Raw genomic sequence first — 25,441 nt, 5'->3', positions numbered from 1 at the left:
TAATTAAAATATTAACCAATGTGATATCTCAAAATGTTGACTGGCAGGCTTCAAAGTACTATTTCTTTCCCCAACTTTCTCCCTCCTCTCCCGCACAAGAGATTGAATTCAGGCCGGGGTACAGTTCCAAGATTCAGTTACAGGATTGGGACACCGACGGACCGCGGCCTGACTCGGGTTGCTATGGAGACGGAGAGCGGGCGGTGCTCTGGGCTGGGCGTGGCGTGGGACGGGTCCGAGCCGGAGAGAGTCGGAGGCCCGGATTTGGATCTGGATCGGGATCGAGCTGCAGGCTGAGGCCCGCACCCGGCACCATGCTGGATTTCGCGATATTCGCCATCACCTTCGTGGTTTTCCTGATCAGCGCCGTGCTCTACCTGTACCCGGTAAGGGAGGCCTAGGCCACGGCACCACTGGCTCGCAGAGGAGGGAAGGCAGCTCGGCTAAGGCCGGGGCGATCCTGGGCCTTTCCCGCTTAGCTCCCCGGAGCGCCGCAGCTGCAGCCGGGTGGGCCCTGCGGGTCCCAGGCCCCGATAATGGGACCGAGGGCCTGGCAACCGACTTCAGGGGAGGGGAGGGGGAGACAGAGGGTTCCCGTCTCATCTTCCAATAACAGCACAGGCTGTAACAGCCCCCGTTACCCTAATCACCCCCCTCGTTACCTTTATCCACCACCTACCCCACCCCTCACCCAATGACCCCAATCCCCACCCAGTTACCTCAATCCCCACCCCCGTTACCCCAACCCCGTTCCCCCGCCCCGTTGCCCCGATCCCCCGCCCCGTTGCCCTGATCCCTGTTGCCCCGTTGCCCCGATCCCTCCCGCCCCGATCCCGTTGCCCCGATCCCCCCGCCCCGTTGCCCCGATCCCCCCGCCGCCCCGTTGCCCCAATCCCCCCACCCCGTTGCCCCGATCCCCCCGCCCCGTTGCCCCGATGCCCCCGCCCCGATGCCCCCGCCCCGATCCCGATGCCCCGTTGCCCCGATGCCCTTGCCCCGCTGCCCCCGCCCCGATGCCCCCGCCCTGTTGCCCCGTTGCCTTGCCCCGATGCCCCCGCCCCGTTGCCCCGATGCCCTTGCCCCGATCCCGTTGCCCCGACGCCCCCGCCCCGACGCCGCCGCCCCGTTGCCCCAACGCCCCCGCCCCGTTGCCCCCGCCCCGTTACCCCGACGCCCCCGCCCCGTTGCCCCGACGCCCCTGCCCCGACGCCCCGTTGCCCCGACGCCCCGCCCCGACGCCCCCGCCCCGACGCCGTTGCCCCGACGCCCCCGCCCCGTTGCCCCCGCCCCGTTGCCCACGCCCCCGCCCCGTTGCCCCGATGCCCTTGCCCCGACCCCGACGCCCCGACCCCCCCGCCCCGTTGCCCCGACCCCCTTGCCCCGTTGCCCCGACCCCTGCCCGCCCCGTTGCCCCGACCCCCCCGCCCCGTTGCCCCGACCCCCCCGCCCCGTTGCCCCGACCGCCCCGTTGCCCCGACCCCCCCGCCCCGTTGCCCCGACCCCCCCGCCCCGTTGCCCCGACCCCCGTTGCCCCGACCCGCCCCGTTGCCCCGACCCCCCCCGCCCCGTTGCCCCGACCCCCCCGCCCCGTTGCCCCCGCCCCGTTGCCCCGACCCCCCCGCCCCGTTGCCCCGACCCCCCCGCCCCGACCCCCCCGCCCCGTTGCCCCGACCTCCCCGCCCCGTTGCCCCGACCCCCCCGCCCCGTTGCCCCGACCCCGTTGCCCCGACCCCCCCGCCCCGTTGCCCCGCCCCGTTGCCCCGACCCCCCCCGCCCCGTTGCCCCGACCCCCCGCCCCGTTGCCCCGACCCCCCGCCCCGTTGCCCCGACCCCCCGCCCCGTTGCCCCGACCCCCCCCCGCCCCGTTGCCCCGACCCCCCCGCCCCGTTGCCCCGACCCCCCCCGCCCCGTTGCCCCGCCCCGTTGCCCCGACCCCCCCGCCCCGTTGCCCCGACCCCCCCGCCCCGTTGCCCCGACCCCCCCCGCCCCGTTGCCCCGACCCCCCCCCGCCCCGTTGCCCCGACCCCCCCGTTGCCCCGACCCCCCCCGCCCCGTTGCCCCGACCCCCCCCGCCCCGTTGCCCCGACCCCCCCCGCCCCGTTGCCCCGACCCCCCCGCCCCGTTGCCCCGACCCCCCCGCCCCGTTGCCCCGACCCCCCCCCGCCCCGTTGCCCCGACCCCCCCGTTGCCCCGACCCCCCCCGCCCCGTTGCCCCGACCCCCCCCGCCCCGTTGCCCCGACCCCCCCCGCCCCGTTGCCCCGACCGCCCCGTTGCCCCGACCCCCCCCCGCCCCGTTGCCCCGACCCCCGTTGCCCTGCCCCGTTGCCCCGACCCCCCCGCCCCGTTGCCCCGACCCCCGTTGCCCCGACCCCCGTTGCCCCGACCCCCCCGCCCCGCCCCGTTGCCCCGACCCCCCCGACCCCGCCCCGTTGCCCCGACCCCCCCCCGTTGCCCCGACCCCCGTTGCCCCGACCGCCCCGTTGCCCCGACCCCCCCCGCCCCGTTGCCCCAACCCCCCCGCCCCGTTGCCCCGACCCCCCCCGCCCCGTTGCCCCGATCCCCGTTGCCCCGATCCCCCCGCCCCGAGCCCCGATCCCCCCGCCCCGATCCCGATGCCGCGATCCCCCCAGCCCCGATCCCGTTGCCCCGATCCCCCCGCCCCGCTGCCCCGACATTCCCCGCTGCCCCGACATTCCCCACTCCCGTGTTGCCCCACCCCCCCCATCCGCCCCGTTGCCTCAACCCCCCCGCCCCGATCCCGTTGCCCTGATCCCCCCGCCCCGACATTCCCCACTCCCCTGTTGCCCCACTCCCCTCTTGTTGCCCCACCCCCCCATTGCAAATATGTCTGCATGTGTGAGCAGCGTGCATATATGCCTGCGTGTGTGAAATGCGTGCATGCGAATATGTCTAGGCATGTGCGAAGAATCGCTTTTAGCTCAGATGCCTTCACATTACTTGCACGTGAATTAAGCCGCTTAACGAATTAAAGCAGTGCTGCGACAGCAGTTCCCCTTAGCTGAATTGCAGTGAATGCAGCTAAAATATGTAATAACAGCCTTGTGTGCCTGCATCTAGAATCATCAATTGCCATTGATTATTAAGCTATCTTATACGCCTCTTTACGGGTTAGGCAATCGAAGATTAGTGTCCAGCTTCTCACTACAAGAGCTATAACAGGAGTGTGCTTGTATTGAATTGGTTCAGTTCACCGTTTTTTAGTGTCCACTGTGGCTCAGTGGGTAGGTAGCGCACTCGCCTCTGAGCCAGATGGTTGTGGGCACATAAATCTAGGCTGACACTCCAGTGCAGTGCTGAGGGAGTGCTGCACTGTTGGAGGTGCAGTCTTTCGGATGAGATGTTAAACCAAGGCCTTGACTGCTCTCTCAGTTGGACATATAAGATCCCAAGGCACTATTTCGAAGAAGAGCAGGGGAGTTCTCCCCGGTGTCCTGGCCAATATTTATCCTTCAGTCAACATAATATCATCTGGTCATTCTGGCCAATATTTATCCTTCAGTCAACATAACATCATCTGGTCATTATCACACACTGTGGGAGCTTGCTGTGCGTAAATTGGCTGGTGCATTTCCCACATTACAACAGTGACTACACTTCAGAAAGTACTTCATTGGTCCAGTGGTCGTGAAAAATGCTATATAAATGCAAGTCTTTCTTTTCTTTCTTTGCTGCAAATGAAGTTTCATATTCAAACGGAATGAGATAAGTGGGTAAACCATAAGTGCCGGAAATGCCCAGCATTTGAAGAGAAGCAGTACGCTCACTTACTGTATTTTATCATTGCACAATTGGAGAATTTGTGTTTATACCAATACACTTTCACGAGCACAATGCCACAAAGAAAAAATCTCATCTCCCCTCTGGTTCTTTTGCCAATTATCTTAAATCTGAGCCCTTTAGTTACCGACCCATCCGCCACTGGAAACAGTTCTCCTTATTTATTGTATCAAATACTTTTGAAGTTCATTCACTGTTGTATGGAAACGCAGCATACTGTTTGTGCACATCAAGGTCCCACAAACAGCAATGAGGGAATTACCATTTAAGCTGTTTTTGGTGATGTTGCTTGAGGGATAAATATCGGCCAGGACACTAGGAGTACTCCCTTCCTCTATTTCGAATAGTACCAAGGGATCTTTTACGTCCACTTCAGAGAATAGACAGGAGCTCACTGCGGCACAGAATTATCAGCCTGCATTATATGCTCAGGTTCCTAGAATGTGGCTTGAACCTACCTACAACCTTCTGAGTCGAGAGTTCTATCAACTGAGCCTAGGATGAAACTTTTAAACTTGGGATTTGTGGCATTGCATGCAAGCCTCACCCAACACTCAAATATGGTCCAGCAGGGGTCCCTGGATAGGGATCAGGCTCAGGGTTTGCTGCACTTGTCAGTACAGGTCTGTCACTGTATAACACTGTGGTCCAGCACTGGTGGGTGCAGGTCTGTCACTGTATAACACTGGGGTCCAGCACTGGTGGACACATAGAAGATAGGAGCAGGAGTAGGCCATTCGGTCCCTCGAGCCTGCTCCGCCATTCAATGCGATCATGGCTGATCATCCAAATTCAGTACCCGGTCCCTGCTTTCTCCCCATACCCCTTGATCCCTTTAGCCATGAGAAATATATCCAACTCCTTCTTGAATATATTTAATGAATTGGCCTCTACTACCTTCTGTGGTAGAGAATTCCACAGGTTCACCACTCTCTGGGTGAAGAAATTCCTCCTCATTTCTGTCCTAAATGGCCTACCCCTTATCCTTAGACTGTGACCCCTGGTTCTGGACTCCCCGACCATCGGGAACATCCTTCCAGCATCTAGTCTGTCTAGTCCTGTTAGAATTTTATAAGTTTCGATGAGATCCCCTCTCATTCTTCTAAACTCCAGCGAGTACAAGCCCAATCGACCCAATCTCTCCTCATACGTCATTCTTGCCATCCCAGGTATCAGCCTGGTGAATCTTCGCTGAACTCCTTCCATGGCAAGAACATCCTTCCTCAGCTAAGGCGACCAAAACTGCACACAACACTCAAGATGTGGTCTCACCAAGGCCCTGTACAACTGCAGCAAGGCATCCTTGTTCCTGTACTCAAACCCTCTCGCTACGAAGGCCAACATACCATTAACCGCCTGTTGCACCTGCATGCTTACCTTCAGCGACTGGTGCACAAGGACACCCAGGTCTCGTTGCACTTCCCCTTCTCCCTCTATTGCCTTTCTGTTTTTGCTACCAAAGTGGATAACCTCACATTTATCCATGTTATATTGCATCTGCCATGCTTTTGCCCAATCACCCAACCTGCCCAAATCATCCTGGAGTTTCTCGGCATCCTCCTCACAGCACACATACCCACCCAGCTTTGAGTCATCTGCAAATTTGGAGATATTACATCTAATTCCCTTGTCTAGATCATTAATATATATTGTGAATAGCTGGGGTCCAAGGACCGATCCCTGCGGTACCCCACTATTCACTGCCTGCCACTCGGAAAAAGAGCCGTTTATTCCAACTCTTTGCTTTCTATCTGTCAACCAGTTCTCTATCCAAGTCAGTACCTTGCCCCCAATCCCATGTGCCTTAACTTTACACGCTAATCTCTTATGCGGGACCTTCCCGAAAGCCTTCTGAAAGTCCAAATACACATCCACTGGTTCTCCCTTATCTATTTTACCAGTTACATCCTCAAAAAATTCCAGTAGATTAGTCAAGCACGATTTACCCTTTGTAAATCCATGTTGACTTTGTCCAATCCTGTCACTGTTTTCCAAGTGCTCTGCTATTACATCTTTCATAATGGACTCTAGCATTTTCCCCACTACCAATGTCAGGCTTACCGGTCTGTAATTCCCCGTTTTCTCTCGACCACCTTTTTTGAATAGTGGGGTAACATTAGCTACCCTCCAATCCATGGGTACTGTTCCAGATTCCATCAAATGTTGGAAGATGATCAGCAATGCATCTACTATTTCTAGGGCCACTTCCTTAAGTACCCTAGGATGTAGATTATCAGGCCCTGGGGATTTATCGGCCTTCAATCCCATCAATTTCCTTAACACCATTTCTCTACAAATACTGATTTCTTTCAGTTCCTCCCTTTCATCAGACCCTATGTTCCCTGACATCTCTGGGAGGTTATTTGTGTCCTTTGTGAAGACAGAACCAAAATATATATTTAATTGGTCTGACATTTCTTTGTTCCCCATTATAAATTCCCCTGATTCTGACTGCAAGGGACCTACGCTTGACCACCAATCTTTTTCTCTTCACATATCTATAAAAGCTTTTACAGTCAGTTTTTATGTTCCCTGCAAGCTTACTCTCATTCTATTTTCCCCTTTCTTAATTAATCCCTTTGTCCTCCTTTGTTGAATCCTAAACTGCTCCCAATCCTCAGGTTTACTGCTTTTTCTGGCCAATTTATATGTCCTCTCCTTGGATCTTATGCTATCCCTAATTTCCCTTGTTAGCCACGGCTGAGTCACCTTTTTTGTTTTATTTTTATGCCAAACTGGGATGAACAAATTCTGTAGTTCATCCATGCGGTCTTTGAATGTTTGCCATTGCCTATCCACCATCAACCCTTTGAGTGACATTCCCCAATCAATCCTACCCAACGCGCGCCTCAGACCATCGTAGTTTCCTTTTATTTAAATTCAGGACCCTAGTCTCTGAGTCAACAACTTCATTCTCCATCTTAATGAAGAATTCTATCATATTATGATCGCTCCGACCCAAGGGGCCTCGTACAAAAAGATTGCTAATTAATCCTTTCTCGTTACATAATACCCAGTCTAAGATGGCCTGATCTCTGGTTGGTTCCTCGACATATTGGTCCAGGAAACCATCCCGTAAACACTCCAGGAATTCCTCCTCCACAATATTGTTACTAATTTGGTTGGCCCAATTTATATGTAGATTAAAGTCACCCATGATGACCGCTGTGCCCTTATTGCACGCTTGTCTAATTTCCCTTTTAATGCCATCCCCAACCTCCGCATTACTGTTTGGAGGTCTATATACCACTCCCACTAACGTTTTCTGCTCCTTGGTATTTCTCAGTTCTACCCATACAGATTCCACATCATCAGAGCTAATATCCTTCCTTACAATTGTGTTAATCCCTTCTTTAACCAGCAATGTTACCCCACCTCCCTTTCCTTTTTGCCTATCTTTCCTGAATATTGAATACCCCTGGACGTTGAGTTCCCAGCCTTGGCCACCCTGGAGCCATGTTTCCGTAATCCCAATCAAATCATAATCGCTTACCTCTATTTGCGCAGCTAATTCATCCACCTTATTACGAATGCTCCTCGCATTAAGACACAAAGCCTACAGGCTAGTTTTTTTAACGCTCTTAGACCTATTAGAATTATTATCTACTGTGGCCAGGTTTGATTTAAACTGTTGATTTCTCTGACTGCCACTTTTGTTTTTCTCCTTCCTATCTTTTTCTTTTATCCTTGTTTCCCTTTCCTCTGTCCCTCTGCTCAGGTTCCCAACCCCCTGCCATTTTAGTTTAAACCCTCCCCCAGAGCACTAGCAAACACTCCCCCTAGGTCATCGGTCCCGGCCCTGCTCAGGTGCAAACCGTCCTGTTTGAACTGGTCTCACGTCCCCCAGAACCAGTTCCAATGTCCCAGGAATTTGAATCCCTCCCCCTCACACCTTTCCTCTAGCCACATATTCATCTGAAATATCCTTCTATTTCTACTCTGACTAGCACGTGGCACTGGTAGCAACCCTGAGATTACTACCTTTTGAGGTCCTATTTTTAAATTTACCTCCTAACTCCCTATATTCAGCTTTTAGGACTTCATCCCATTTTTTACCTATATCGTTGGTACCTATATGCACCACGACAACTGGCTGTTCACCCTCCCCTTCCAAAATGTTCTGCAGCCGCTCTGAGACATCCTTGACCCTTGCACCAGGGGGGCAACACATCATCCTGGAGTCTCGTTTGCGGCCGCAGGAACGCCTATCTATTCCCCTTACAATCGAATCCCCTATTACGATAGCTCTACCCCTCTTTTTCCTCCCATCCTGTGCAGCAGAACCACCCCTGGTGCCAGGAAGTTGGCTGCTGCTGCTTTCCTCTGATAAGCCACCCCCCCCCCCCCCCACAACAGTACTCAAAGTTCTGTATCTGTTTGAGAGGGGGATGTCCACATGGGACCCCTGCACTACCTGCCTGTGCCTAGTACTCTGTCTGTTGGTCACCCATTCCTTTTCTGCCTGTCCAACCTTTGCCTGCGGTGTGACCAACTGATCAAATGTGCTATTCACGACGTCCTCAGCATTGCGAATCACAGAATCACAGAAACCCCACAGTGCAGACAGAGGCCACCTCGGCCCATCGAGTCTGCACCGACACATATCCCACCCGATCCCCGTAACCCCTACATCAACACGTAACCCCACGTATTTAATCTCCTAACACTAAGGGTCAATTTATCATAGCCAATCAACCTAACCCGCACATCTTTGGACTGTGGGAGGAAACCGGAGCACCCGGAGGAAACCCACGCAAACACGGGGAGAATGTGCAAACTCCACACAGACAGTCACCCGAGGCCGGATTCGAACCCGGGTCCCTGGCGCTGGTCCAGTATGAATCCAATCGCAGCTCTAGCGCCGCAATGCAGTCTGCCATTAACTGCAGCTGGACACACTTGCTGCACACATGGTTGTCAGGGACACAGGAAGTGTCCCTGAGTTCCCACATATCACAGGAGGAGCATACCACAGCACCGGGCTGTCCTGCCATGACTTACCCTTTAGTTAATTGCAATTAAATTAAATTAAATCAAATCAATCCCACCAATTTCACTACAGTTAAATAATATATTTAAGGGTCCTGGTTTACAAACAGTCCCCGCTACACCACAGAGAGCTTAGAAACTATAAACCACAGAGTTAAAGTTTAAAAAAAAGAGAAATACTCACCAACCAATCACTTACCTGCTTTCTGGTGACGTCACACTTCGATTACTTTTTACTTCTCTCCCTCTCTGTGAGATTGGAGATTAGTACGCCTACCTGGTCTCTTGGAGCCTTTTATAGCCCCGCTGCCGCCGCTGAAATTCCCGCTGACGCTCTGAGGCCTACCTGGTCTCTTGGAGCCTTTTATAGCCCCGCTGCCGCTGCTGAAATTCCCGCCGACGGTGGGTGCAGGTCTGTCAATGTATAACACTGGGGTACAGGTCTGGTGGGTGCAGGTCTGTCATGGTATAACACGGGGGTACAGTTCTGGTGGGTGCAGGTCTGTCACTGATAACACTGGGGTACAGGTCAGGTGGGTGCAAGTCTGTCACTGTATAACACTGGGGTCCAGCACTGGTGGGTATCGGTCTGTCACTGTATAACACTGGGGTACAGGTCAGGTGGGTGCAAGTCTGTCACTGTATAACACTGGGGTACAGTACTGTTGGGTACAGGTCTGTCACTGTATAACGCTCGGGTACAGTACTGGTGCATACAGGTCTGTCACTATAATACTGGGGTACAATACTGGTGGGTACCTGTCACATCCATATTTTTAAAAGCTGGTGTTAAAACAGAAGTATCACCAAAACACAACTGCACCTCACACCATTGCCGATTTGTTTACATTAGCTTCTGTATATCTGAGTGCACTGCCTGTGTGACCATTTGATGCTTTAACAGGAGCTTTCCCAGTGTGGAGATAGAGAACCTGCTGTAAGTCTCACCTGTAAGCTAGGAAATGGGACCCTGAGCCTGATCCCTATCCAGGGACCCCTGCTGGACCATACTTGCGTGTTGGGCGAGGACCAGTGCCGGCTTGCATGCAATGCCACTTGGAATCAGATAACCTGGCAGCAATCTCCATACCCCAGTAGGGCACGTTGGAAGGGATGGTATGGGAATAAATTCCTTCTCTTTCCATATCATCAAGTTTGACTTGTGGTGGGGGTGTTGGGAGAGTTTGTCAAGTGTAGTTTCCATTCAGTTACTTTATACTGAATATTTATTCTGTTTTTTCTCGCTAGGCATCCAGGCAAGCATCTGGCATTCCAGGGATGACGCCTACAGAGGAGAAGTAAGTCAGCCTTGCACTGCAGGCCTGACATTTTGTCTCCCCATTCCCCCTGCGCTGGGTCAGTCTCCCCATTCCCCCTGCGCTGGGTCAGTCTCCCCATTCCCCCTGCTCTGGGTCAGTCTCCCCATTCCCCTTGCGCTGGGTCAGTCTCCCCATTCCCCCTGCTCTGGGTCAGTCTCCCCATTCCCCCTGCGCTGGGTCCGTCTCCCCATTCCCCCTGCTCTGGGTCAGTCTCCCCATTCCCCCTGCGCTGGGTCAGTCTCCCCATTCCCCCTGCGCTGGGTCCGTCTCCCCGTTCCCCCTGCGCTGGGTCCGTCTCCCCGTTCCCCCTGCGCTGGGTCCGTCTCCCCGTTCCCCCTGCGCTGGGTCAGTCTCCCCGTTCCCCCTGCGCTGGGTCAGTCTCCCCATTCCCCCTGCTCTGGGTCAGTCTCCCCATTCCCCCTGCGCTGGGTCCGTCTCCCCAGTCCCCCTGCGCTGGGCCAGTCTCCCCATTCCCCCTGCGCTGGGTCCGTCTCCCCATTCCCCCTGCGCTGGGTCAGTCTCCCCATTCCCCCTGCGCTGGGTCAGTCTCCCCGTTCCCCCTGCGCTGGGTCAGTCTCCCCGTTCCCCCTGCGCTGGGTCCGTCTCCCCGTTCCCCCTGCGCTGGGCCAGTCTCCCCATTCCCCCTGCGCTGGGTCCGTCTCCCCATTCCCCCTGCGCTGGGTCAGTCTCCCCATTCCCCCTGCGCTGGGTCAGTCTCCCCATTCCCCCTGCGCTGGGTCAGTCTCCCCATTCCCCCTGCGCTGGGTCAGCCTCCCCATTCCCCCTGCGCTGGGTCAGTCTCCCCATTCCCCCTGCGCTGGGTCAGTCTCCCCATTCCCCCTGCGCTGGGTCAGTCTCCCCATTCCCCCTGCGCTGGGTCAGCCTCCCCATTCTTCCAGCTAGGAGTCTGACTGCAACTATCTGTTTTTACTCCTCAGGGATGGAAATCTCCCAGATATTGTGAGCACAGGGAGTCTTCATCAATTCCTGGTCAACCTCCATGAAAAATATGGATCCCTGGCATCCTTCTGGTTTGGACACCGCCTGGTGGTCAGTTTGGGCTCCGTAGACCTCCTGAAGGAGCACATCAATCCAAACCGAACCTGTAAGTGCTCTCACGCTTTATACAGTTATGGACAGATCATCACACAACTCACAGGAGGCAACTGAGTGCTGAATGAATATTAGGGAATCTGTCAACACTTTCAAATTATTTATCAGTTGAGTAATGGATATCCGGGAGTGAGTTACAGGCTGGAATCTAATCGAGTGGTTCAGGTGGTTTATATACAGAATAACAGATATCCGGGAGTGAGTTACAGGCTGGAATCTAATCGAGTGGTTCAGGTGGTTTATATACAGAATAACAGATACGGGTTCGGGTGGTTTATATAAACACACACGGCTGCGTAGACGTTCCAGTAAGAGTCGCTGTAAAGTGACTGGGCATGGGAACGCTACCTAACTCGGAGGCACTGAGGCCAATTCTGATGGCACAACTGCTGTCCCGAGAGTCGGCAGTTGACAGTGCAGAGCAGGGCTCAGACCATGGTTCAGTACTATACTGCTGTCTGAACAGCTTCAGGAAAAGTCGGGTTGTATAACTGAGCTGATACTTTTTATTTTATTAATTTATTCCCGCTCCCATCTAGCTGATCCATTTGAGACGATGCTGAAATCGTTGCTGGGATATCAGTCTGGGTTTGGAGGCAATGCTGCTGAGAGTCACACGAGAAAGAAAGTTTACGAGACTGGAGTGAACAAAGCCATCCAGAGCAACTTCACTCTGATACTGAAGGTAACCGTATTGCTGCTGTGTTCAAAGCGTCCTTCTCACCCGTGCTCATGTTCTGCCAATCTCTATTACCCTGTTCAAACATCTTTCTCATTTTCTCCTTCCTTGAAGGCGTTAGCTGTCACTGGTTACCGTTCCATAACAAAAAATAACTTGCATTTATATAACGCCTTAACTTGGAAAACATCCCAAGGCGCTTCACAAACAAAATTTGACACTGAGCCACAGAAGAAGATATTAGGGCAGTATGTTTTAAGGAGCACCTTAAAGGAGGAGAGAGAGGTAGAAAAAAGAAGGACTTGCATTTATATATCACCTTTCACGGCCTCGGGATGTCCCAAAACGTTTTACAGCCAATTAAATACTTTTGAAGTGTAATCATTGTTGTAATGTCGGAAATGCGGCAGCCAATTTGCGTACAGCAAGGTCCCACAAACAGCAATTACTTAGGATTACATAGGATATACAGCACAGAAACAGGCCATTCAGCCCAACCAGTCCAAGCGGCGTTTATGCTCCACTCGAGCCTCCTCCCGTCTTTCCTCATCTAAATCTATCAGCATAACCCTCTATTCCCTTCTCCCTCATATGCTTGTCTAGCTTCCCCTTAAATGCATCTATACTATTCGCTTCAACCACTCTCTGTGGTAGCGAGTTCCACATTCTCACCACTCTCTGGGTAAAGAAGTTCCTTCTGAATTCCCGATTTGATTTCTTGGTGACTATCTTATATTGATGGCCTCTAGTTTTGCTCTTCCCCTCAATTGGAAACACACTCGCTGTATCTACTCTATTAAAACCTTTCATAATTTTAAAGACCTCTATTAGGTCACCACTCAGCCCTCTCTTTTCAAGAGAAAAGAGACCCAGCCTGTTCATCCTTTCCTGATAGATATACCCTCACATTTCTGGTATCATCCTTGTAAATCTTTTTTGCACCCTCTCCAGTGCCTCTATATTCTTTTTATAATATGGCGACCAGAATTGTACGCAGTACCCTAAGTGTGATCTAACCAAGGTTCGATACAAGTTTAGCATAACTTCTCTATTTTTCAAGTCAATCCCTCTAGAAATAAACCCAAGTGCTTTTTTTTATGGCCTTGTTAACCTGTGTCGCTACTTTTAGTGATTTGTACTCTGAGATCCTTTTGCTCTGCTACCCCACTTAGTTTTGTATTTTCCAAGTAATATGTGACCTCCCTGTTTTTATTACCAAAATGTAATACGTCACATTTATCTGTGTAGAATTTCATTTGCCAATTATATGCCCATTCTTCATGTTTATTAATGTCTTCTTGTAATTTGTTGTAGTCATCCTCAGTATCGACTATCCCCCCCCCCCAATTTGGTGTCATCTGCAAATTTAGAAATTGTGTTTTTGATTCCAAAGTCTAAATTGTTAATATAAATTGTGAACAACAGTGGTCCCAACACTGATCCTTGTGGAACTCTACTTCCCACCTTTTGCCACTCTGAATAGCTACCCTTTATCCCTACTTTCTGCTTTCTGTCTTGAAGCCAGCTAGTTATCCATTCTGCTACTTGTTCCCTGCCTCCGCATGCTCTGACCTTATTCATTAGTCTATTATGTGGTACCTTATCGAAGGCCTTTTGAAAATCTAAATAAAGTACATCTACTGCATTACCCTTGTCTACTCTCTCTGTTACCTCTTCAAAAAATTCAGTGAGTTTGGTCAAGCAAGATTTGCCCTTTTGAAATCCATGCTGACTATTCATTATTATATTTTTGGTTTCTCAGTGTTTTTCGTTTTTCTATTTTCTCCTTCAGTAGGAACTCCATTATTTTTCCTACCACCGATGTTAAGCTGACTGGTCTATAGTTCCCTGGACATGTTCTATTTCCCCCCTTAAATATAAATATTACGTTACCTATCCGCCAGTCCTCTGGCACTACACCTTGTTCTAATGAATTATTAAATATGTGCAGTAATACCTCTGCTATCTTTTCCCTACATTCTTCTAAAATGCGCGGATGTAATCCGTCTGGATCAGGGGTTTTATCCTCTTTGAGCTTGATTAGTTTATTCAATATTTCTTTTTTTTATTTTAAATGCAGTTATCTCATTTCTAATCTCATCATCCAATGTCATGTCCACCTGTCCTGTCTCCCTGGTAAATACTGAAGCAAAATAATTATTTAACATTTCTGCCATCTCTATCGCTGCCTGTGATATTATCCTGTCTATCCCCTCTTTCCCACACCAGCCCTTTAGCTATGTGTTAATTCTCCTGATATGACTGTTTCTATGCCAATTTGCAGGTGGCTCGGGCAGTAATCTAGAGATTATTACCTCGAGGTCCTGCTTTTTAATTTCACTCCTAACTCCTGATGCTCCCTCGGCAGGACCTCCTCCCTGTTCCTACCTATGTCATTTGTTCCGACATGGATCACGACAACTGGATTTATCCCCTCCCTTTCCAAATTCCTCTCCAGCCGCCTCCAGATATCCCTTACACTGGCAATGCACCCCTCGCGATTCTCAATGTGATAATGACCAGATAATCTGTTTTTCTGATATTGATTGAGGGATAAATATTGGCCAGGACATCGAGGATTACTCCCCTGCTCTTCTTTGAAATAGTCCTAGGGGATCTTTTACATCCACCTGAGAGAGCAGACAGGGCTTCGATTTAATGTTTCATCCGAGAGGCGGAGAGGTTTATGGAGATAATTTCAGAGCTTAGGCCTTGGCAGTTGAAGGCGGCACAGGTGCCAATGGCAGAGTGATGAAAATCAGGAATGCACAAGAGGCCAGAATTGGAGAAACGTAGAGATCTCGGTGGGTTGTAGGGCTGGAGGATGTTACAGAGATGGGGAGGGGCGAAGTCATGAAGGGTTTTGAACACAAGGATGAGAATTTTTAATTTGAGGTATTGCTGGACCGGGAGCCAATGTAGGTCAGCGAGCACAGGGGTAATGGGTGAATGGGACTTGGTGCGAGTTAAGATACGGGCAGCGGAGTTTTGGATGAGTTAAAGTTTACAGAGAGTGAAAGGTGAGAGACCGTCTAGGAGAACGTTGGAACAGTCGAGTCTGGAGGTAACAAAGGCATGGATGAGGATATCAGCAGCAGATGAGCTGAGGCAGGGGCGGAGTCGGACGATGTTACAGAGATGGAAGTAGGCGGTCTTAGTGATGGCGCAGATATGTGAATAGAAGCTCATCTCCGGGTCAAATAGGACGTCAAGGTTGCGAACAGTCTGGTTCAGCCTCAGACAGTGGCCAGGAAGGGGGATGGAATTGGTGGCTGGGGAACAGAGTTTGTGGCAGGGACCGAAGACCATGGCTTCGGTCTACCCAATATTTAATTGAAGGACATTTCTGCTCATCTGAAACTACCCCCTGTACCTCAGAAACCATCCCCCGACCCTTGGAAACCATCCCCCGACCAATGTTCCCGTTAAGCTGTGCGGCCGATTGCCGGCTTTTCAGTGGGACATTTTGCGCACGGACAAAATTTTGAATAAGCTGCGCAGTCCGTTAAAGGGACCGCCCACTCAAAAAAAAAAAATGAGGGTGAACATTGTGTCATGACCAACATTCCCTCTAGGCTGCCCGGCTCTCTGCCGGTCCCCCACAGCCCGTTAATGTACCCGTTAAGCTGTAGCACCGATCACCAGCTTTTCAAACTGTGAATGGGCAGCACAGCCCCTTAAATTAGGGGGAATCATTGCCACCATCCTCTGACCCACTGAAACCATTCACCCAAACCCGACCCCGTCCCCCAAACCCGAACCCATTCCACCCGTGCCCCCCCCCCCCCCCCCGAACCTCTCCCCCCATCACCCCCCCCCCTTCCCAAACCCATCTCCCCACCCCCTGGAACCTTCCTTAACCATCTTTTAAAAGTTTGGAAGCTGTACTTTATTTCATCTTGTATCGAGTGCCAGCTTGGCCTCAACCCTCTGCCAGAGGTTAGTGGGTTTAAACCCCACCATAGGACCTGAGCCCATAATCTAGGCTGACACTTCAGTGCAGTTCTGAGCGAATACTGCACTGTCGGAGGTGACGTCCTTCGAATGAGATGTTAGAAGTTTCTCCTGTGTGCACGGATTGTTGTAATACCTGATTTTTTGCCACTCTGGTGCTATAAGTAACTAGGACTGCGCAGTGTCTCACAGCAATAATTTCACGGCAATAGCTTCTGTTCACATGTTAGCGCGATAAAATATCTCGTATTGGGCTCTGTAACAGCACTGCCCTGTACTGCACCTGGTGTACAGCTTAGTGACCGCAGTCAGAGTACTGTGCAGTTTTGGGCTCCACACGACAGGAAAGATGTTGAAGCAATAGAGAGGGTAAAGCGCAGATTCACCAGGATGCTGCCTGGTATAAGGAAATCCAAATATGAAGAAAGACTTGAAAAATTATTAGAACAGAAAAGATTAAAGAGTGATTTGATAGAAGTGTTTAAAATTATGAAGGGATGGGATAGCCTAAACTTCTATTCTGCCCAGCGCCGGTGCACTGTGTACTATCTGCAGGATGCACTGCAGCACCTCGCCAAGGCTTCTTCGACAGCACCTCCCAAACCCACGACCTCCACCACTTAGAAGGACAAGGGCAGCAGGTGCATGTGAACTCCCATCACCCCCAACTTCCCTTCCAAATCATACACCATCCCAACATACATCACCATTCTTTCATCGTCACTGGGTCAAAATCCTGGAATTCCGTACCTAACAGCATTCTGTGAGCACCTTCACCACATGGACTGCAGCAGTTCAAGAAGAAGGCTCACCACCACCTTCTCGGCATCTAGGGATGGATAATAAATGCCAGCCTTGCCAGCGACGCCCACATCCCAAGAATCAATTTTTATAAATTGATTAAAAAAACAAACTGTTTCCAGTGAGTAAAGGGTCTAGAACGAGAAGAAATAAATATATGATTAAATTTAAGAGATTTAGAACAGATAGCAGAAGCAGGTTTTTTACACAAAGGTTGTGAGGCTGTGGAATTCACTACTGGAGTGATTGAAGCAGAGACCATGTCAAAATTTAATAATAGGTTCGATAGGTGGTTTAAAGAAAGGGGGATAAAGGGATATGGGAACAGGGTGAGCAAATGGGACTGGTTGGGTCAAACAGCCTGTTTCTGTGTTATACAAGAGTTAGACTTTTTCTCAAAAGGTTTGCAAAGCTGCACTCACTCTCTCCAGGTGAGGTACTGGTAGAACTGAATACAGTTCAGACTGCCAGATAACCACCTGATCCCCAGAAACCACCTCCTGACCCCCCCACGCAACCCATTTGTAAGAGGTGTAATATGAAAAGAGGTTAAATGAGAGCATCACAGAAACATGTGAACAGGACTCCCTGTGGCAATTCAGCAGCCCTGCAATCCACAATGGGACTGAAACAGCACCGTCAACCCCACAGCTTCTGATTAATGACTTGAAGCCCGATTCAGACAAAGACCAACACTCTATCCACACTGCTACGCTTCCTCATACATCATATGCTTGACCCTTTGTAAGACACTTTATCCGATGCCTTCTGAAAATCCATACGCAGCTACTTCATTCCCTTAATCTATCCAATTGATCACTTCTTCAAGAAAAGTTTATTAAACTAGTCAAACACAACTTACCTTTAATCAATCTGTTCTGGCTGCTCTTGATTAACCCATGCCTTTCTAAATGATCACTAATTTTATCTTGAATTATGGATTCTAAGACGTTAGACTAAAGGATACAATTCTAAAGGGGGTGCATGAACAGAGAGACCTGGGGGTATATGTGCACAAATCATTGAAGGTGGCAGGGCAGTTTGAGAAAGCGGATAAAAAAGCATACGGGATACTGGGCTTCATAAATAGAGGCATAGAGTACAAAAGCAAGGAAGTTATGATGAACCTTTATAAAACATTGGTTCGGCCTCAACTGGAGTATTGTGTCCAATTCTGGGCACCACACTTTAGAAAGGATGTGATGGCCTTAGAGAGGGTGCAGAAAAGATTTACGAGAATGATTCCAGGGATGAGGGACTTCAGTTACATGGATAGACTAGAGGAGCTGGGGTTGTTCTCCTTTGAGTAGAGAAGGTTGAGAGGAGATTTGATAGAGGTATTCAAAATCATGATGGGTCTATACAGCGAGAAACTGTTCCCATTGGAGGAAGGGTCGAGAACCAGAGGACACAGATTGAAGGTGATTGGCAAAAGAACCAAAGGCGTCACGAGGAAAAACCTTTTTACTCAGCGAGTGGTTATGATATGGAATGCACTGCTTGAAAGGGTGGTGGAGGCAGTCTCAATCGTGGCTTTCAAAAGGGAATTGGATAAGTACCTGAAGGAAAAAAATTTGCAGGGTTACGGGGAAAGGGCGGGTGAGTGGGACTAGCTGAAGTGCTCTTGCAGAGAGCCGGGACGGGCCGAATGGCCTCCTTCTGTGCTGTAACCATTCTATGACTCTATGACTAACTGTCTATCGTTACCCAATCTGTAGTTACCAGGTTTATCCTTCTCTTCCTCCTTGATCCAGGGTCTTGCATCGGCTACTCCCCAGTCCCACAGCACAATTTGTATATTGAAAACGAATTGAAAATATTGTGTCCAGACCCTCTTCTGTCTCCTCTAACTTCTTTCAACAGCTGAGGGTGCAACCATCAGGGCCCAGTGACTGATCCACCTTGTGTTTTACTAATTATTTTACAACCAATTCCTTCTCTCCAGTTATCTCTTAACAATTGTTCCATATCCTCCTCTAGTACATCTACAGTCTCACTTCCACCATCATTTGTAAAAACTGATGCAAAATATTTATTTGATGCCTCTGCCAGACTGTCATCCTCCACAGTTACACTTTATCCTTCATCCCCCGAGTGTCCTACACACTCATTAGCGATTCTTTAACTTTTTACAGGAAACTTTGGTTTATCCGGAGGTTGTATGTCTGGAAACCTCGCTCTAACGGCAGAAATCAGCAGCCATTTTGGTTAGGTTTCTTTTCTTCTAGCATTTTTTTTTTTTTTAACAGTCAGGCTCTGGAAAGCGTCTCTGTAGCTTAGCAACAGCTTCAGAGACGCTTCCAAGGTACGGGCCGGGTGTTTACAAGCTGTTGCTAAGCAACAGTGTTTGTTGTCAGATACGGAGATGAAAACCTCCGTATCCTTCAACATCAGCGCTGGTCTATCCGGAAGTTTTGATAGATCGGCAGCAGCTCGGTCCCGTCGGTGCCGGATATCGTGAAGTTTCCTGTAGATAGATGCTTATAAAAGCCCTTACTATTTCCCTTTTTATTATCTGCTAGGCTTTTTTCACATTTCCTTTTTGCCCTTCTAATCTCTTGTTAGTTAGTTAGTTCTTGTGAGCCCGGGTCCACTAGGAGCAGGTCTGTGCCACCAATTGTTAAACAGCCAGTTCGATTCCTCCTGATCTTTTCCTTTCTCCCTTCTCTTAGCTAGCTGACGAACTGGTATCGAAGTGGCTCTCGTATCCTGAATCACAGCACGTCCCTCTGTGTCAGCACATGCTAGGCTTTGCCATGAAGTCCGTCACGCAGGCAGCAATGGGCAGCCGCTTCGAAAGTGATCAAGAAGTAATCCGCTTCCGAAAGAACCATGAATTGGTGAGTGCGCGGGGGCAGAATACGGGGCTGATCGATTGTGTCCAGTTTGGAGAGCGGGGGGGTATTTTCAACTCTGCTGCTGTTTTCACCATGCAAATTGATTATGTGGACAGTCTCATTTGATCCAATGAAATGGGATTGCTACAGAGGAAGGAGCTCTTCCCCTGATGGCTCAGTGGGTATGAACCAGACCCAAACAGACCAGGAATGTTGGAGGTTTGAACCCCAGTCTATGTACAATGTGGTGCTGTCGGGGAGCCTTCGCTTAGTTTTACTCTTCTACCCTATGCTGGTTTGAAGCCCTTCAACACCAGCTTTAATGAATTAGGAGTCTAGTCAGGTTGAGCATATCAGTGAGATCACTTCAGTGATGCAGAAGAATGCAGGAATGTCTGTGTTTCCAAGCATCCTCGGTGGGAGTCTGCAAATATCGGCACACTCTAGGAACCCTCTGCAAATATCGGCACATTCCCAGGAAATCGCTATAATCCCAGGAGCCCTCTGCAAATATCAGGGCACTCCAGGGACCCTCGACAAATATCAGGATACTCCAGGGACCCTCTACAAATATCAGGGCACTCCAGGGACCCTCTACAAATATCCGGGCACTCCAGGGACTCTACAAATATCAGGACACTCCAGGATCCCTCTGCAAATATCAGGACACTCCAGGGTCCCTCTGCAAATATCTGGGCACTCCAGGGACCATCTACAAATATCAGGGCACTCCAGGGACCCTCTACAAATATCAGGACACTCCAGGGTCCCTCTGCAAATATCAGGACACTCCAGGGACCCTCTACAAATATCAGGGCACTCCAGGGACCCTCTACAAATATCAGGACACTCCAGGGACCCTCTACAAATATCAGGATACTCCAGGGACTCTCTACAAATATCAGGGCACTCCAGGGACCCTCTACAAATATCAGGGCACTCCAGGAACCCATTACAAATATCAGGACACTCCAGCGACCCTCTACAAATATCAGGATACTCCAGGGACTCTCTACAAATATCAGGGCACTCCACGGACCCTCTACCAATATCAGGGCACTCCAGGAACCCATTACAAATATCAGGACACTCCAGCGACCCTCTACAAATATCAGGATACTCCAGGGACTCTCTACAAATATCAGGGCACTCCACGGACCCTCAACAAATATCAGGGCACTGCAGGGACCCTCTACAAATATCAGGGCACTCCAGGAACCCTGTACAAATATCAGGACAGCCCAGGGACCCTCTACAAATATCAGGGCACTCCAGGGACCCTCTACAAACATCAGGACACTCCAGGGACCCTCTACAAATATCCGGGCTTGCCAGGGTCCATCTGCAAATATCAGGGCACTGCAGGGACCCTCTACAAATATCAGGGCACTGCAGGGACCCTCTACAAATATCAGGATACTCCAGGGACCATCTACAAATATCAGGGCACTCCAGGGACCCTCTACAAATATCAGGGCACTCCAGCGACCCTCTACAAATATCAGGGCACTCCAGGGACCCTCTACAAATATCAGGACCCTCCAGGGACACTACAAATATCAGGACACTCCAGGGACCATCTACAAATATCAGGACACTCCAGGGTCCCTCTGCAAATATCAGGGCACTCCAGGGACCCTCTACAAATATCAGGACCCTCCAGGGACCCTCTACAAATATCAGGACACTCCAGGGACCCTCTGAAAATATCAGGGCACGCCACGGACCCTCAACAAATATCAGGATACTCCAGGGACCCTCTACAAATATCATGACACTCCAGGGGCCCTTTACAGATATCAGGACACTCCAGGGACCCTCTACAAATATCAGGGCACTCCAGGGACCCTCTACAAATATAAGGGCACTCCAGGGACCCTCTACAAATATCAGGACAGTCCAGGGACCCTCTACAAATATCAGGACACTCCAGGGACCCTCTACAAATATCAGGACACTCCAGGGACCCTCTACAAATATCAGGACAGTCCAGGGACCCTCTACAAATATCAGGACACTCCAGGGACCCTCTACAAATATCAGGGCACTCCAGGGACCCTCTACAAATATCAGGGCATTCCAGGGACCCTCCACAAATATCAGGGCACTCCACGGACCCTCAACAAATATCAGGGCATTCCAGGGACCCTCTACAAATATCAGTGCACTCTAGGGACCCTCTACAAATATCAGGGCACTCCAGGGTCCCTCCACCAATATCAGGACACTCCAGGGACCCTCTACAAATATCAGGGCACTCCAGGGACCCTCTACAAATATCAGGGCTTGCCAGGGTCCATCTGCAAATATCAGGGCACTGCAGGGACCCTCTACAAATATCTGGGCACTCCAGGGACCATCTGAAAATATCAGGGCACTCCACGGACCCTCAACAAATATTAGGGCACTCCAGGGACCCTGTACAAATATCAGGACACTCCAGGGGCCCTTTACAAATATCAGGACACTCCAGGGGCCCTTCACAAATATCAGGGCACTCCAGGGAATCTCTACAAATATCAGGACACTCTACAAATATCAGGGCACTCCAGGGACCCTCTACAAATATCAGCACACTCCAGGGACCCTCTACAAATATCAGGGCACTCCAGGGACCCTCTACAAATATCAGGACACTCCAGGGACCCTCTACAAATATCAGGATACTCCAGGGACTCTCTACAAATATCAGGGCACTCCAGGGACCCTCTACAAATATCAGGGCACTCCAGGAACCCATTACAAATATCAGGACACTCCAGCGACCCTCTACAAATATCAGGATACTCCAGGGACTCTCTACAAATATCAGGGCACTCCACGGACCCTCAACAAATATCAGGGCACTGCAGGGACCCTCTACAAATATCAGGGCACTCCAGGAACCCTGTACAAATATCAGGACAGTCCAGGGACCCTCTACAAATATCAGGGCACTCCAGGGACCCTCTACAAACATCAGGACACTCCAGGGGCCCTTTACAAATATCAGGACACTCCAGGGACCCTCTACAAATATCAGGGCACTCCAGGGACCCTCTATAAATATCAGGACAGTCCAGGGACCCTCTACAAATATCAGGGCACTCCAGGGACCCTCTACAAACATCAGGACACTCCAGGGACCCTCTACAAATATCCGGGCTTGCCAGGGTCCATCTGCAAATATCAGGGCACTGCAGGGACCCTCTACAAATGTCAGGGCACTCCAGGAACCCTCTGCAAATATCAGGGCACTCCAGGGACCCTCAACAAATATCAGCACACTCCAGGGACCATCTACAAATATCAGGGCACTCCAGGGACCCTCTACAAATATCAGGACACTCCAGCGACCCTCTACAAATATCAGGGCACTGCAGGGACCCTCTACAAATATCAGGATACTCCAGGGACTCTCTACAAATATCAGGGCACTCCAGGGACCCTCTACAAATATCAGCACACTCCAGGGACCATCTACAAATATCAGGACACTCCAGGGATCATCTACAAATATCAGGACACTCCAGGGTCCCTCTGCAAATATCAGGGCACTCCAGGGACCCTCTACAAATATCAGGACCCTCCAGGGACCCTCTACAAATATCAGGACACTCCAGGGACCCTCTGAAAATATCAGGGCACGCCACGGACCCTCAACAAATATCAGGATACTCCAGGGACCCTCTACAAATATCAGGACACTCCAGGGGCCCTTTACAGATATCAGGACACTCCAGGGACCCTCTACAAATATCAGGGCACTCCAGGGACCCTCTACAAATATCAGGACAGTCCAGGGGCCCTTTACAAATATCAGGGCACTCCAGGGACCCTCTACAAATGTCAGGGCACTCCAGGGACCCTCTACAAATATCAGGACACTCCAGGGACCCTCTACAAATATCAGGACTCTCCAGGGCCCCTCTACAAATATCAGAACACTCCAGGGACCCTCTACAAATATCAGGATACTCCAGGGACCCTCTACAAATATCAGGGCACTCCACGGACCCTCAACAAATATCAGGGCATTCCAGGGACCCTCTGAAAATATCTGGGCACACCACGGACCCTCAACAAGTATCAGGGCACTCCAGGGGCCCTCTACAAATATCAGGACAGTCCAGGGACCCTCTACAAATATCAGGGCACTCCAGGGACCCTCTACAAACATCAGGACACTCCAGGGACCCTCTACAAATATCCGGGCTTGCCAGGGTCCATCTGCAAATATCAGCACACTCCAGGGACCATCTACAAATATCAGGGCACTCCAGGGACCCTCTACAAATATCAGAACACTCCAGGGACCCTCTATAAATATCAGGACTCTCCAGGGCCCCTCTACAAATATCAGAACACTCCAGGGACCCTCTACAAATATCAGGACACTCCAGGGACCCTCTACAAATATCAGGACACTCCAGGGACCCTCTACAAATATCAGGGCACTCCAGGGACCCTCTACAAATATCAGGGCATTCCAGGGACCCTCTACAAATATCAGGGCACTCCACGGACCCTCAACAAATATCAGGGCATTCCAGGGACCCTCTGAAAATATCTGGGCACTCCAGGGACCCTCTACAAATATCAGGGCACTCCAGGGGCCCTTTACAAATATCAGGGCACTCCAGGGACTCTCTACAAATATCAGGACACTCCAGGGACCCTCTACAAATATCAGTGCACTCCAGGGACCCTCTACAAATATCAGGGCACTCCAGGGTCCCTCCACCAATATCAGGACACTCCAGGGACCCTCTACAAATATCAGGGCACTCCAGGGACCCTCTACAAATATCAGGGCTTGCCAGGGTCCATCTGCAAATATCAGGGCACTGCAGGGACCCTCTACAAATATCTGGGCACTCCAGGGACCATCTGAAAATATCAGGGCACTCCACGGACCCTCAACAAATATTAGGGCACTCCAGGGACCCTGTACAAATATCAGGACACTCCAGGGGCCCTTTACAAATATCAGGACACTCCAGGGGCCCTTCACAAATATCAGGGCACTCCAGGGAATCTCTACAAATATCAGGACACTCCAGGGACCCTCTACAAATATCAGGGCACTCCAGGGACCCTCTACAAATATCAGGACACTCCAGGGACCCTCTACAAATATCAGGGCACTCCAGGAACCCATTACAAATATCAGGACACTCCAGCGACCCTCTACAAATATCAGGATACTCCAGGGACTCTCTACAAATATCAGGGCACTCCACGGACCCTCTACAAATATCAGGGCACTCCAGGAACCCATTACAAATATCAGGACACTCCAGCGACCCTCTACAAATATCAGGATACTCCAGGGACTCTCTACAAATATCAGGGCACTCCACGGACCCTCTACGAATATCAGGGCACTCCAGGAACCCTGTACAAATATCAGGACAGTCCAGGGACCCTCTACAAATATCAGGGCACTCCAGGGACCCTCTACAAACATCAGGACACTCCAGGGGCCCTTTACAAATATCAGGACACTCCAGGGACCCTCTACAAATATCAGGGCACTCCAGGGACCCTCTACAAATATCAGGACAGTCCAGGGACTCTCTACAAATATCAGGGCACTCCAGGGACCCTCTACAAACATCAGGACACTCCAGGGACCCTCTACAAATATCCGGGCTTGCCAGGGTCCATCTGCAAATATCAGGGCACTGCAGGGACCCTCTACAAATATCAGGGCACTCCAGGAACCCTCTGCAAATATCAGGGCACTCCAGGGACCCTCAACAAATATCCGCACACTCCAGGGTCCCTCTGCAAATATCAGGGCACTCCAGGGACCCTCTACAAATATCAGGACCCTCCAGGGACCCTCTACAAATATCAGGACACTCCAGGGACCCTCTGAAAATATCAGGGCACGCCACGGACCCTCAACAAATATCAGGATACTCCAGGGACCCTCTACAAATATCAGAATACTCCAGGGACCCTC

At 50.9% G+C, this 25,441-nt stretch overlaps 1 protein-coding gene across 1 annotated transcript in view; it reads left to right on the top strand.

Moving 5' to 3' along the window:
* The first annotated feature begins 211 nt into the window (after nucleotides 1-211).
* The window catches only part of cyp20a1 (cytochrome P450, family 20, subfamily A, polypeptide 1), a 76,596-nt gene continuing 51,366 nt past the window's right edge, over nucleotides 212-25,441 (top strand). The window contains 5 exon segments of the mRNA XM_085985610.1: nucleotides 212-386; nucleotides 10,037-10,086; nucleotides 11,046-11,212; nucleotides 11,760-11,905; nucleotides 19,327-19,494. Coding sequence (XP_085841736.1) covers nucleotides 315-386; nucleotides 10,037-10,086; nucleotides 11,046-11,212; nucleotides 11,760-11,905; nucleotides 19,327-19,494 — 603 coding nt within the window. The 5' untranslated portion in view covers nucleotides 212-314.

Source organism: Somniosus microcephalus, chromosome 4, assembly GCF_052327205.1.
Source record: "Somniosus microcephalus isolate GS21.2 chromosome 4, FLI_Smic_1.0, whole genome shotgun sequence".
Taxonomy (NCBI): domain Eukaryota; kingdom Metazoa; phylum Chordata; class Chondrichthyes; order Squaliformes; family Somniosidae; genus Somniosus; species Somniosus microcephalus.
This window is presented reverse-complemented; position numbering and strand designations above follow the sequence as displayed.